This window comes from Scyliorhinus torazame, chromosome 16 (assembly GCF_047496885.1).
Source record: "Scyliorhinus torazame isolate Kashiwa2021f chromosome 16, sScyTor2.1, whole genome shotgun sequence".
Taxonomy (NCBI): Eukaryota; Metazoa; Chordata; class Chondrichthyes; order Carcharhiniformes; family Scyliorhinidae; genus Scyliorhinus; species Scyliorhinus torazame.
Genome location: NC_092722.1, coordinates 18866595 through 18881525, shown reverse-complemented (window position 1 = coordinate 18881525; position 14931 = coordinate 18866595). Strand labels below are relative to the sequence as shown.

At 48.4% G+C, this 14931-nt stretch overlaps 1 protein-coding gene across 1 annotated transcript; it reads right to left on the bottom strand.

Moving 5' to 3' along the window:
• Positions 1-13772, bottom strand: tprg1l (tumor protein p63 regulated 1-like). Its single transcript, XM_072478035.1, has 5 exons — positions 13438-13772; positions 9283-9374; positions 4481-4657; positions 4071-4224; positions 1-3408 (listed from the first exon to the last, which is right to left on the bottom strand). The coding sequence occupies exons 1-5, from the start codon at positions 13681-13683 to the stop codon at positions 3214-3216; spliced, it is 864 nt and encodes a 287-aa protein (XP_072334136.1). The 5' UTR covers positions 13684-13772; the 3' UTR covers positions 1-3213.
• Between the last annotated feature and the right edge of the window lie 1159 nt (positions 13773-14931).

Sequence of the window (14931 nt, the reverse complement as noted above, 5' to 3'; positions counted from 1 at the left end):
TTTTGCATATTTATACAGTTTTTATTAGCAATTGTGATGGCTTTAAAATACAGAAAAACACTTAAAGATTGGATTATAGTTATTACTGCACTTTCAGTCACAAGCATATTTTCTCAATCATCCCCAGTTTCTGGATTTAATGTGCATGCTTCATTATTTTTTAATTGACGGAAATCATTGTACATAGCTGAACATTCGACCACTGACACCAGAGCTACCTGTGACAGGTTTGCAAAAGTGTCAAGACCCTAAAACGTGGAATTTGTATTGTGAAGAGCCTGCACCACCGCCGCCCCCAAATTGCTGCCTGTTTAAGTCATACTGAGGGAGCAATTACCATCTGGGTATGGTTAACAGAATAAAGGGGCGTCATTCTCCGACCCCCCGCCGGGTCGGAGAATCGCTGGGGGCTGCCGTGAATCCCGCCCCCGCCGGTTGCCAAAGTCTCCGGCACCGGAGATTCGGCGGGGGCGGGAATCGCGCCGCGCCGGTTGGCGGGCCCCCCCCGCTCGATTCTCCGGCCCGGATGGGCCGAAGTCCCGCCGATAAATTGCCTGTCCCGCCGGTGTAAATTAAAGCACCTATTTACCGGCGGGACAAGGCGGCGTGGGCGGGCTCCGGGGTCCGGGGGGGGGGGGGGGGGTGGGCCGATCTGGCCCCGGGGGGTGCCCCCACGGTGGCCTGGCCCGCGATCGGGGCACTCTTTCCCTTCCACCTCCGCCACGGTCTCCACCATGGCGGAGGCGGAAGAGACTCCCTCCGCTGCGCATGCGCGGGAAACTGTCAGCGGCCACTGACGCTCCCGCGCATGCGCCGCCCCGACATGTCATTTCCGCGCCAGCTGGCGGGGCAACAAAGGCCGTTTCCGCCAGCTGGCGGGGCGGAAATTCCTCCGGCGTCGGCCTAGCCCCTCAATGTTGGGGCTCAGCCCCCAAAGATGTGGAGCATTCCGCACCTTTGGGGCGGCGCGATGCCCGTCTGATTGGCGCCATTTTGGGCGCCAGTCGGCGGACATCGCGTCGTTTCGGGAGAATTTCGCCCCAGATTCTCATTTTTGACTCATTGCCTAGTCTTTAAATTAGTTATTTTTGAGTAACAGATACATTTAATAGCTTAATTGAATTTGCAATGAAGGTTGGAATGTTTGTCAGATGCAGCCAATGAGTGACTGGCAGTTATTGAGCAGCAGTGACGATTTGCAGCAGTGTAATGTTATTTGCTGTTTTAAATGTTTGATAGGTTGTTGAGGCTTTGCTAATTAGTCTGAAGGGGTGGAAGTTTGTTTTGTAGTAATTTGTCTAGAACTGCATGACTTGCTGGATGCACTTTAGAGCAAATTAACTATCCAGTCCAGGACAGGGCTTCCCCGAAGGTCAAGAGCTCCAAGCCATCAATGGCTGATGTGGAACTTGGACTGATTGCTAAAAACTGCAAAGCCTCTTTAAACCCAGCATTTATTTTTCAAATGGTGGGCATGGCCTAACTTACTGAACTTCGAGGCCTGATAACTGCTCCTAAAGAAGCCAAAGAACAGTTTAAACAAGCTTCCCCTCCCCCCCCCCCCCCCTCAAGAAAACCTAATCCACTCTGGCATTATAGCAATTTTGAAGCCTCAAAATGAGAAAAGGTTTGTAAAGCACTGGTCTTGGACCAGATGCCTGACTGGGTCAGGATTCCTTCCCTGAAAGTGAACCACATTGGGTTTTTTTATCAACAGTTTTCGTAGTCACTTATTGTGCCACTCCACCACTTCCCGATTTTTTTGAATTTAATTTCATAACTACTTGTGGGAAGTTTGCTAGTCCAGTAGCATAATCACTGCACCACTATTAGTCAGCATTTAGAATGAGCGAGAAACTCCAGCCCTTGTTAAGAGCTGTTTATTGTACAACTCCACCCTGTTATAAAATGGTAATAGTTACCTTATAATAAATTACATTATTTCTGGATTACCTTGTGATACTGGCACATCGACCATGTTTTAATGTAATTATTTTACCTCAGTGAAGCACCAGTGGCTTTAAAAAAAAGTGGCTCACAAATTAAAATTGCTGGTTTTAAAAAGGTAAGTGGCTCTCGCCTTGTTATAGCTTGCATTCAGCTGGTGATTTCAACTGTTTGAATTACATTTCAAATTGCAAAAGGATGGAAAATCACAACCCAAGATTTCTGAAAATTTATAACACCTGGTACTCAATACTTATGGGTTTTCAGTATTTGCACAAGACTTATTCAAATTCTACTGCAATCTGCCAATTAGATCAAAGCAGACTTTAATAATGATAAGTAATATGGCTACTTAAAGGCACAGCTGAGCTAGTCAATACTGGGCCTGTCAAACTAGGCAAGACATTTAACTTGAGCTTTAATAGCATCATGAGAATTTTCATTCATGTGTGAAATTATCTGCAATTCTGAACGTTAATGACCTCAAGTCCAGTCCAACCCCCCCCACCCACTCACCAAAATGTGCTCTTGCAGCATAGCACCTGGCCATCATTTCAGACTGCGCAGCTTTAGTAATTGCATTCCCTTGGGAAGTCCTGACTGAATCTGTTGTTTTACAGCTGCAGCACACTTGTGTGAGACTGTTTGGACTCCTTTTGTTATGGGACAACGATTGGAGAAGATATTCCCACAATCTGGATTGTATCTGAATTATGGCATTCACCTTTCTTCAAATAAGAGAAACTACGATTGGGCCATATTTGAAGGTGAAAGGATAGTGTAGCAACTTACTACAACATGCACGTTCTCTTCATAAAAGCACAGGGCTTCATTTCCTCAGGCTCCTGCTGGACATCATAGCCTTCCACCCCACTGACATGCTCAGTTTCCATTAGGTTTCCAAAGCACAAATGCTCAAGCACAGTAAGCAGGTCATCAAAAACGATAACGGGCCCACAATACAAGCACGACACAGTGCTCATCATTTTCCAGATTGCAATGCTATATTTTCTTGTGAATAGTATGCAATCATTGTGAAGCAATTTGTTTTTAAAAATGACACTGTACCACATGCTGCAGTATATAGAATGTGCTTTTAGGCTAGAATGCAAACTTGCCTCATATATCCAACTCCATGACAATTTGCAATCAAAACTGCCCAGTGCCCAACTGAAGGTTGGATTAATAGAAAGAGGCAATGTAAAATACCATATAGGGGGAGGACGATTCTACTGACTGGGCACAACAAAGCTTAAAACTTTTAGTTTAAAATCCAATTGTCCCTCTTGACATCGAATAGCCCAGTTTGGCTTCATTGTTAATGAAAGACATTAGGCCAATATAGGTCTGGATGAGAAGGGGCCGCTCCAGGATCAGCACTCCGTTGGCCCGGCCTGGCAGTGGTGCCTCTTTGTGAGCCTTCTTCACAGCTTGGATGAATTGAGTCTTAAAATTCTCCAACTGAAATTTAATAGAGAGACTGTCACAGTATAGAAAAGCCACCAAATGTCAACTTACTTTAAGAATGGTCACTGACGAGCTAGTGTGCATTGGAAAATAATTCAACAGCTGAACCTTGTTAACTAAAACATCATCTTGCACTGAAAGAGGAAGTACCCTTATGATTACTCTTGCATAATGGCACACTTTCTACTAAGCCAACGTGCACATGCCCGTGTCCTGTGATCAATATACAATTGAACATTTTGGTCAGACTGATCCCACTTGAATTCATTTGGTTGTGAATCAAATAACTATTGCAAGAAGAAGCCAATGCATTTAAGGGGAAATCAGATAAGCCCAAGGGGGTGAAAGGAACAGAAAGACATACTGACAGGGTTAAACTAAGAGGGATGGAGGAGCCTCACAAGCATATTTACCCACATGGACCAGTTGAGCCAAAAGGCTAATTGTAATATTTCTCTATGAAATTCTACGTAAGCTCTCCATCACTGCCTGATTCAACAGTCTGCATCTATAGCAAGCTGACCTCCAGGATCTTTATGCCAAATTAGAGTTCAGGCAATAGGCCATACTAGATGCCTCATGTAGGAAGTAGTATTATGTGCAAAGGTGCCATGTCACACCCAAGCTTACTTATTACCAGGTTGAATGCTTCTTACCTGGCAGAGGGATGCAATCTTCTCATCTACATTTGCCATAGGGTGTTCAGTGAAGGTGGCATATGGCATGTCAGTTGACCATGGATTCCAGCGGTTAATAAAGGAAGGTCTATCCCGCTTGTCCCACTGAACACGAAGTCCATGTCCCTCTCTCCTGTGGAAACAAACTGGGTGAATGATGCCACCACTTAAAAGTAGTACAGTATGCCTCTTGGAAGTAATATTTGTGGCTTAATATGGAAGAATAAAAATATTTTGGAGGGTGGATGGACTAATCTGAGTTTGTTTGGGCTGATAAGTAGGGTGCTTTTGCAAAGGAACGGGCAAGTAAGAGGCTAACGCTTCTGAATTTGCTGTAATACAATGGGGCAAAAACACTGGTAAAACAAAGATTTCACTGTCGTACTGACTTGTTCAGAGACTTTGGAGGAAACAGAAACTCTCCAATTGAAATGGTGTCTACTGCGTTGAGTGAAATTCGAATAACCTGTCGGCAGATGAGGCTGATGAAGTCATATTTACAGAGCAGCAGGGATCGCTCGGTGATCAGTACGAGACGTTCCTTCTCGTTGTTCCAATGGTCAATCCTGCAACGTGATGGGGAAAAATTCATGTTTTAAAAAAAGTACAAATAAATAATTGAAAACATTTTTCACACCATGGAAATCACAATTTGGTCGATTTCCCCTAACCTGGAGGTTTCTCCCCTCTTTAGAATACACCCAGTCCTGTTGAAATACAGCTTCCTCCCAGCACCTCACCAATACTAAGCGCAAGTGTAGAAACTGACCATTGGCAGGATTTGAGACAGTGGAGGGCATCGTAACTGAACCGGAGCCTGCCTGTGCCTGATGTCTATACATTATTACATGTAACCATGTGTATGTACACATATCCTAGCTATGCTACCATGACAGTGGTTTATTGGGCTGGCTAATACCTTACACTATAAACTGGTGAAAAGCCCCACAACAAAAGGATGGAGGTGGTATTTTATCTGTTTTCAGCACGCAGTATTGTTTCTTGTTCATTCACAACTAACAAACAAAACTTATGCGTTCAAGACTTCTGGTGGTGGTGATGTGCTGGTCGCACATCAGGTGGCTCCCCTCCCAATCGGACCCAAAATAGTGAATGTTTTGAGATTTTTGGCCCAAAAAGCATCCCAAAACTCTCCCAAACCCAGAAGGTGAGAACTGCAATGGAGGGGAAAGGAAGATGCCGGCAACCGGCAGTTCAAAGAGCCGGCGAGAAGGTAGAAGCGGCGGAAAGGGGCAAGACGGTTGCGTTGTGGATAGCACAATTGCTTCACAGCTCCAGGGTCCCAGGTTCAATTCCGGCTTGGGCCGCTGTCTGTGCGGAGTCTACACGTTCTCCCCGTGTGTGCGTGGGTTTTCTCCGGGTGCTCCGGTTTCCTCCCACAGTCCAAAGATGTGCAGGTTAGGTGGATTGGCCATGATAAATTGCCCTTCGTGTCCAAAATTGCCCTTAGTGTTGGGTGGAGTTACTGGGTTATGGGGATAGAGTGGAGGTGTTGACCTTGGGTAGGGTGCTCTTTCCAAGAGCCGGTGCAGACTTGATGGGCCGAATGGCCTCCTTCTGCGCTGTAAATTCTATGATAATCTATGATGAGAGCCACGAGTGGACGGACCAGCAGACTATGAGGCGAGGCGGAAGCCCTGGCAAATGTGGATGCAAAAATTCTCGCAAAGGTCTTGGCTAAAAGGCTTGAAAGCTGTGTACCAGAAGTGGTTGCAGAGGACTAAATGGGCTTTGTCAAGGGTAGGCAGCTCATTGCGAACATCAGTCAGTTGTTGAATATAATAAGGCCCCCCCCCTGGGGAGAGAACACCGGAGGTGATCGTCTCCCTGAACGCAGAAAAGGACTTTGACAGAGTCGAATGGAAGTACCTCCTCAAGGTACTGGAACGGTTTGGGTTAGGAGCAGGATTCGCCGCCTGGGTGAGACTCCTGTACAAAGCTCCCAAAGCTTTCGAACCAATACCACCAGCTCTGAATATTTCCAGCTACAAAGAGGCACAAGGCAGGGATGCCCCTTGTCCCTGTTCCCGTTTGCACCAGCAATCGAACCCCTGGCGATAGCCCTGTGGGATGCAAAATGCTGGAGGGGCATTCAAAGAGGAGACAGAGAGCACTGCTCCTGTACGTCTCAAAGCCACAGGAAGGACTGAAAGTAATCATGCAGATCCTGAAAGAGTGTGAAACCTTCTAAGGTTACAAACTCAACCTGGGCAAACGTGAGGCATTCCCAGCGAACCCAAATGGGGGGGACGGGGACAGAGCTGGAGGGACTCCCGTTTAAAATAGCGCAAAATAAATTCTGATACCTGGGGATCCAAATAGCCAGAGACTGGTCACAGATCCACAAGTGGAACCTGACTAGCCTGGTGGAGGAAGTAAAAAAGGACCTACAAAGTTGGGACACACTCCCACTCTCCCTGGCGGGAAGAGTTCAGATGATCAAAATTAATGTGCTGCCGAGGTTCCTCTTCCTGGTTAGATCCATACCGATCTTCATCCCCAAGGCCTTCTTCCAAAACATAGAGAGCTTAATTATGGTGTTTGTGTGAGGGAGCAAGAATCCAAGAGTCCCCAAATCAACACTACAAAGGAGGAAAATTAAGGGAGGCCATGGCACTGCCAAACCTGCAATATTACCATTGGGCAGCAACAGCAGAAAGGTGAGGGGATGGGTGCACGAACCCAACTCGGAGTGGGTATGGATGGAGGAGGCCTCCTGCAAGGGACGACCCTCCGAGCCCTAGCAGCACTCCCATCCCCCTCGGCAAAATACACATCCAGCCCAGTGGTAGCAGCCACACTGAAAACGTGGGGCCAATTAAGACAGCACTTCAGGATGATCAAGATGTTCCCTGTGACCCCCATTTGCGGTAACCACAGATTCCCTCCAGCCATGCTGGATACAACTTTTTATAAATGAAGACAGGACTGGGGAATGCTGACTAGTGACCCTGAACAAACTGATGAGGAGTGGGAACTACCGACAGGACAGGAAATGAGACACCTACAAATAAAACACTTCCTCCACAAAGAGACAGTAGGGTACCCCTTGGCCCCGAAGATCACACTATTAGAGGATCTGATGAACACGGACAGTAAAGAAGGGGGGGCTCTGCGGGGAAATATACGGACAGCTACTGGACAGAGCCCGAATACCACTGGAAGAGACCAGATGGAAATGGGGGAACGAACTGGGGACAGAAGTGGGTTGGGGGTCTCTGGAGCAAAGCACTGAGCAGGGCCAACTCCACCTTCTCCTGCGCAAAGCTCAGTCTCATGCAGTTCAAAGTAGTGCACAGAGCACACCTGACCAGAACCCGAATGTGCAGGTTCTTCCCGGAGGGGAAGGGCAAATGTGAACAGAGCCAGAGGGGCCTGGCCAACCACACCCACATGTTCTGGCCTTGTCACAAACTTGCTGGGTTCTGGACAGCCTTCTCCGAGGCAATGTCCAAGGTTGTGGGGGTGAGGGTGAAGCCATGCCCAAATGTGGTGTGAAATGAAATGAAAATGAAATGAAAATCGCTTATTGTCACAAGTAGGCTTCAAATGAAGTTACTGTGAAAAGCCCCTAGTCGCCACATTCCGGCGTCTGTTCAGGGAGGCTGTTACGGGAATCGAACCATGCTGCTGGCCTGCCTTGCTCTGCTTTCAAAGCCAGCGATTTAGCCCTGTGCTAAACAGCCCGTCTGCGTGTCAGAGCAGCCAGAGCTACACATGGGGAAGAGGGCCGACACTCTAGCATTCGCTTCCCTAATCGCAAGCCGGAGAATCCTGCTCGGCTGGCGATATGCAGCACCACCCACAGCTGCAGACTGGCTGGCAGACCTATTGGAATTTCTCCTCCTGGAGAAGATCAAGTACGCCATCCGATGATCGGAGGAAGGCTTCCTTACAACATGGGGGCAATTTGTCCCCCCCACCCCCAATCCACAATATGGACATGGCCGAAGCAGACGGGGGGAGAAAAGAAAGGAGGGGGGTTGAAAAGAGGAGAAGGAGGAATGCCACCCGGATCGATCAAGGAGGGCACAGGGGGGTGGGCGGGCGGTTAGGGAGGATTATACGCCGAGTCAGATGGCGACAGACTGTAAATAGAGCATCCCAAGAAAAAGCCTTTTTGTACTGTACAATAAATGAAAACGAATGCCAATGTATATAATCTTGAAAATGCCAATAAAAAGATTTTTTTAAAACACCACCAACATCCTTAATGTAATGAAATATCCCGAGGATCTTCACAGGAATCTCATCAAATACAATTTGACACCAAGCTACATTAAGGGCTATTAGGACAAATGACCAAAAGCTTGTCAAAAAGAGATGTCGCAGACAGTCCATTTCAGCTTCAGACAGCTGCCGAGGAAAGGGATGGATTGGGTGACTTAGGAACAGAGTTTGTGGCAAGCACCAAAGGCACTTACCACTGGCTAATTCACGAACACACTGATACTGACAGACGTGGAGATAATAAATGCCAGCAATGCTTAGAGATTTTTTTAAAAATCAGCGACACCCTACAAATAGCAATACGATGAATTGGTCAACCGGGGTGTTTTTTTTTAAGGTTCCAGCTGAGATCTGAACCTTGCAGGAAAACCCTCTGTCCAAATTGGGGATTTTACATCATGCTGAACCACTGGAACAGACGAGCAGGATCTTTGGTCATCATCTTAACTGAAGGATGGCAATAATGTGAAGCTCACAACCGAGCTTTGCTTACTTGATATGGCGTTCCTTCCTTCAATGAACATGCTGCCACTTGGCATTAAGTCACTGCATTGCAACTCCTTGTGAAATCCACCAAAGCAACATTAGGTCTAACTGAGTGAGCAAATATACCATGTCATTGGGCATCCTATTTTAATACAATGGAAATAAATCAAATTAGACAGTGTGTGTGTATATATTTGAAAGTAGTGTTGATATTTTTCCACTAGATGGTGCCACCTCACTCGCTAGATCCTGGGTTTTACGCTCGAACTGCAAGATACATCGCGCAAAAGCTTGTTCAACATCATGACTCTGTGTCTAATGCTAAACTTGACAAACTAGAAGTGAAAGTTGCAATGAACTGTTTAATGTTACAATACTGGTAACAGTACTAACAACCATGGATATAGCAGCATGCAATACCACTTGTGAAAGTGTCACAAGTTCCATCACTTACTCAGTTAGTAGCCACACACTCTGCACACCTCCATCCTCTGTTGGCATGGCGATAGATCGAATATCAGAAACAGCCCGTTCAATGGTCCCTGGCTACAGAAAAGAGAGAACGTTTGTGGTGAGAAACTGTGCCAAGACGAATTTTAACAAGATGTTAAATGCTGGGTGGTAAACTACGATGTCAAGATCAACCTACAACCATCCATCTTTTCGAAAAAATTCATTTATGGGTTGTGGCTGGGCTAGCATTTACTGCTCATCCCTAACTGTCTTCCATTTCAGAGAGCATTTGAGAAACTTCTATCAAGGTCTTTACAGCTTGTCCACTAGCAATGGCTGCTTGGAATGAAACGGACCAGCAAAGGAACAGCCCAGTTAGCCTGTGAATAAAGTCAAAGAGACACAAGGAGAATGATAGCGGTCATGGGCCTTAGAAGAAGAGGTGACTGTCAGTCCACGAGTGAGGATAACTGGTGATGTTGTTTTCTGGCTCCTTGTTAAATCATTCCTATGGTTCCATTGTACCTGGCCACAGACGCCATTCAATTTGTCTGAAACGATATGACAAGTGCCTGCAAGCTAGTTGACTGGACGTGAGAACAAAGAACAATATAGCGCAAGAACACGTCCTTCGGCCCTCCAAGTCTGTACCGGTCATACCACCCTTGGCCAAAATACTCAGCGCTTCCTAGTGCCGAAAGAACAAAGAGTGACTGCCACTCGGGTCCCCAGTTAATCAAGTTGAATTCTGTTTGCCACTTTGTGCCCATTCCACCATTTAATCAATATACCTTTGCAGCTTTGTTTGATCCTCAGAATATTTATTATATTTCCTATTTGAGTATCGTCTGCAAATTTGGACACTCATCTCTCTGGCCCTACATGTAAATGATTTGATGTCACTCATGTCACAGGAACAGAAATATTCTAAATGCATCATTAACCAATTCCAAACACTCTGAGAAACCACCCTTAACCCCTACTTGTTTCCCAACTAACTTTTTAATCCAATTTGCTACACCACTAATCGATACCCCTCCATCCTCTCCAAGTTACCTGTGAAGAACCTTGACACAGGCTTTCTGAAAGTCCATCGACATCATAATAATAATCTTTATTGTCACAAGTGGGCTTACATTGACACTGCAATGAAGTTACTATGAAAAGCCCCTAGTTGCCACATTCCGGAACCTGTTCGGGTTCACAGAGGGAGAATTCAGAATGTCAAAATTACCTAACAGCACGTCTTTCAGGACATGTGGGAGGAAATCGGAGCACCCGGATGAAACTCACGCAGACGCGGGGAGAACGTGCAGACTCCACAGACAGTGACCCAAGCCAAGAATCGAACTTGGGACCCTGGAGTTCACTACATTCCCTCCCCCCCACCACGATAATGGTCACTATCAGTTTATCAATGCCTGTATTTAGTCCCAATCCATTGCTTACAGTCGGTGCAATGGAATGACAAATTCAGAGAGGCATTTTATCTAGTTAACGTCAGTGAAAAAGTAAAAAGCTTGGATCTCGTTCAGGCTTGGCAGTGGGTTTATCAGAGGCACCGAGACGTCTTCTACCTCCCAGGCCTGTGACATCCAACATCTCGTAGGACAAGGGCAGCAGGTGCATGGGAACACCACTGTCTACAAGTTCCCCTCCAAGTCGCACACCTTCGTGACTTGGATATATGCTGTTCCTTCTGGAACTCCCTATCTAACAGAACTGTGGGAGAATCTTCACCTGCAGCAGTTCATGAAACCTCCTCAAGGAAAACGAAGGATGAGCAATAAATGCTGGTCTTATCAGCAACGGCCACATTGTGCAAACTAATAAATTAAAATTAACACTGATTTCCGAATCAAAATCATATTTAAACTGAATTTTTATTGTAATAGAGAACTTAAACCACTGCTTTGGTGACTGCAGTTTTCCTGCGGGGTTGAATTACGAGGACTGGTTACATAGAATTACCTTGCATTTCCTTGAGTGCAGAAGAGCGACGGATGATCAAACTGCTAAAAAATATTGAACAGATTCAACAGGGTAGAAACAGAGAAACTATCTCCTCTGGTGGGATAATCGAGAATGAGGGCATAAACTATGTTCAGAACACATAGTTTCACAGAAAGGGTTAGTAGAAATCTGAAACTCTCTCATCGAAAAGGCTGCCACAATTGGAGCTTCCAAGAGTGAGATTGATAAGATTTTTTTTAGATACGTCTTTCAAGGAATATGGAGCAAAGGCAGATAAATGGGAGTGGAGTAACAGACCAGCCATGATCTAACTACATGGCAAGTAAGTCCAAGGGAGTTCCTTAGAAAAGAGAGACCAACTTTGCAGCCAACTGTCACAAACATGTTAGAGATCCCAAACTACCCATGGGCAGCTCGTATTCACATTCCCTCATCTCACTGCCTGAAACTAAATACTGTGATTAAGATAAAAGCGAAAAGGAGATCACACTGCGACAAGCTCTTAAACACGTCAATTAATAATTCAAAGAGCATTTTGTATCATCTTTCCTTTGAGTTATCACAGTCCAATACTGATTCCTCATCAGAAGCCTATGCTACAATCTCTCTCTTTAAAAAAAAATCTTCACAGTAGCTGCCAGTACAGGAATAAAAATACATAAAATAATATGCCAGCTTATTTCAAATCTGTGGCAAGCAAACATTGAACAGGGCATTATAGATATCAGAAGGTGAGGAAGAGTCTATCTCTCCCGGACAGTGAAGTGAGCAGCCTCTGCCCAAAATCTGGTGTCTGGTTTTACATTTCAGAAATTGTGTGTATTGTATATGATAGATACAGATAAAGAGAAATTCTATAAATATAGACCGGCAAATTAATATAGATTTGAATAAATATGATCAGATGTTTACAGATAATGAAACATACCGGTTCTGTCTGATATTGACAGTAATTAGTTATTTAGAAGACTGCAAGATTATTAAAATGGGATATAGTGGTTATGTTACCAGACTGGTGATAATTCAGCATAACTCCAAATCATGTTAAAAATCTGTCAATAAAAAACCTGGCGTTAGTAAATGTGATCATGAAGTGGTCGGATTGTCAAAACCCAAGGGAGGGAAACTTTCCTTACTCAGTCTGATCTGTACATGACTCTGGTCCCACAAAACAAATGGTTGATCCCTGAAGTGGACAAACTAGCCCCTCAAGTTCTGTCAAGCCACCAGGAGACCCCATAACCTCCTTGGGCCAATTAGCAACGGACAAGAAATGTCAATTCTGCAGTGGATAAAATATACAAAAATAAAGGTAAATAAATGTGTACCTTCTCCATACATATATGACATAAATAGAATTATACATACATTTGCAGATATAAATGTAGGTCAATAGATTTAGACATGGAGATATTGATATTCAATAATGATGCAGATATATAAAAAAATACAAATAGTGAAGGCAAACATAGACTTATATGGAAAATTTTGGACAATCTCAGCAGGTCTAGCAGCATCTGTGGAGAGAGATGGGAGCTGACGTTTCGAGTCTGGATGACTCTTTGCCAAAAGCTTTTAGACAGATCCAAATTCAGATTTATAGATAAATAGCAACAAAGATTTAGATGTGGGGCTACAAACATGAGAGTATGAATACGGTTGATCTAAGATCACGGACAGCACGGTTGCACAGTGGTTAGCATCGTTGCTTCACAGCTCCAGGGTCCCAGGTTCGATTCCCGGCTTGGGTGACTGTGCGGAGTCTGCACGTTCTCCCCGTGGCGGCGTGGGTTTCCTCCGGGTGCTCAGGTTTCCTCCCACAAGTCCTGAAAGACGTGCTGTTAGGTGAATTGGCCATAATCAATTGCCCTTAGTGTCCAGAAAGGTTAGGTGGGGTTACTGAGTTACGGGGTTAGGGTGGAGGTGTTGACCTTGGGTAGGGTGCTCTTTCCAAGGGCCAGTGTAGACTCGATGGGCTGAATGGCCTCCTTCTGCACTGTAAATTCTATGATGTTTAGATATCTTATACAAGTTTAATCTTTACGGAAACTAAATCTATAGAATTTATATATAAATATGAAAATAAACACCAGTATGTATTGAGGTATAAAAGATGTCGTTATGAAGGTTATTGAATTGGGGGGGGGGGGGGGGGGGGGGAGATCAGGACGGCGGCCCTTACCCTGAACACGAAGTAATCCTTGATCTTGGCCTGCAGCGTGGGATCCTTCACACTGAACGGTGTCAGAGTCTCGGCCCCGCGGGCTGCCGAGGCCGCGCTCTCCGAGCTGCTGTCGGCGGCCACCACGGGCTGGGAGGGAGGCGGCTCGGTTCGTGCGGCGGACCCCGCCGGGAAACCCGGGCCCGCGATGCCCTCGGTGGGGAGCACAGCCACCTCAGGCTCCACAGAATCATCCATCTGCAGCATGGCCTAGCAGAGCGGACCCAACAGAGGCGGCGGGGCCTGGGAGAGCGGCGGCCGGGGCCGGGCCTGGGAGAGCGGCGGAGGGGCGGGGCCTGGGAGAGCGGCGGAGGGGCGGGCCTGGGAGCCGGGGCGGCGGCGGGGCGGAGCCTGGGAAAGCGGCGGCCGGGGCGGGGCCTGGGAGAGCGGCGGAGGGGCGGGCCTGGGAGAGCGGCGGAGGGGCGGGCCTGGGAGCCGGGGCGGCGGCGGGGCGGAGCCTGGGAGAGCGGCGGAGGGGCGGGGCCTGGGAGAGCGGCGGAGGGGCGGGGCCTGGGAGAGCGGCGGAGGGGCGGGGCCTGGGAGAGCGGCGGAGGGGCGGGGCCTGGGAGAGCGGCGGAGGGGCGGGCCTGGGAGCCGGGGCGGCCGGGGCGGGGCCTGGGAGAGCGGCGGAGGGGCGGGGCCTGGGAGAGCGGCGGAGGGGCGGGGCCTGGGAGAGCGGCGGAGGGGCGGGGCCTGGGAGAGCGGCGGAGGGGCGGGCCTGGGAGCCGGGGCGGCCGGGGCGGGGCCTGGGAGAGCGGCGGAGGGGCGGGGCCTGGGAGAGCGGCGGAGGGGCGGGCCTGGGAGCCGGGGCGGCGGCGGGGCGGAGCCTGGGAAAGCGGCGGCCGGGGCGGGGCCTGGGAGAGCGGGGGCGGGGCCTGAGAGCGGGGGCGGGCCGGGGCGGGGCCTGAGAGCGGGGGCGGGCCGGGGCGGGGCCTGAGAGCGGGGGCGGGCCGGGGCGGGGCCTGAGAGCGGGGGCGGGCCGGGGCGGGGCCTGGGAGAGCGGGGGCGGGCCGGGGCGGGGCCTGGGAGAGCGGGGGCGGGCCGGGGCCTGGGAGAGCGTCTGAGGGGCGGGACGTGGGAGAGCAGCTGGTCGTGCTGGGTCCGAGGGGGCAGGCCGGGGCACGGGGCTGGTGAGCGGGGGGCGGGTGGGACAGTGGGCGGGGTCTGAGCGCCAGAGGCGGGGCCGAGGCGCCGGGGGCGGGGTCTGTGTCAAGATCTGGATTTGGGGCGGGGCCATGAGCCGAGAGAATCGATCGGGCGAGGAGAGAGGATCGGGGATGGGTTGCTAAGTGTACTGAGGCAAGGAGGGTTGGGGGTACTTTGCTCAGGGAATTGGGGTAAGAGGAATGGGGGTGGGTTGCTAAGGGACTTGATGTAAGGATTGGGGATCGGTTGCTAAGGGAATTTGGAGAAAGAAGATTGGGGGTTGGGTTGCTTAGGGAAGCGAGGCAAGGG

Coding starts and splice junctions, on each gene's coding strand:
- tprg1l (XM_072478035.1), bottom strand. CDS start 13,683: ATGCTGCAGATGGATGATTCTGTGGAGCCTGAGGTGGCTGTGCTCCCC. Junction 4,658..9,282: donor AGTGTGTGGCTACTAACTGA/GTAAGTGATGGA, acceptor ATCACGTTGCAG/GATTGACCATTGGAACAACG. Junction 4,225..4,480: donor CCTCCAAAGTCTCTGAACAA/GTCAGTACGACA, acceptor TTGTTTCCACAG/GAGAGAGGGACATGGACTTC.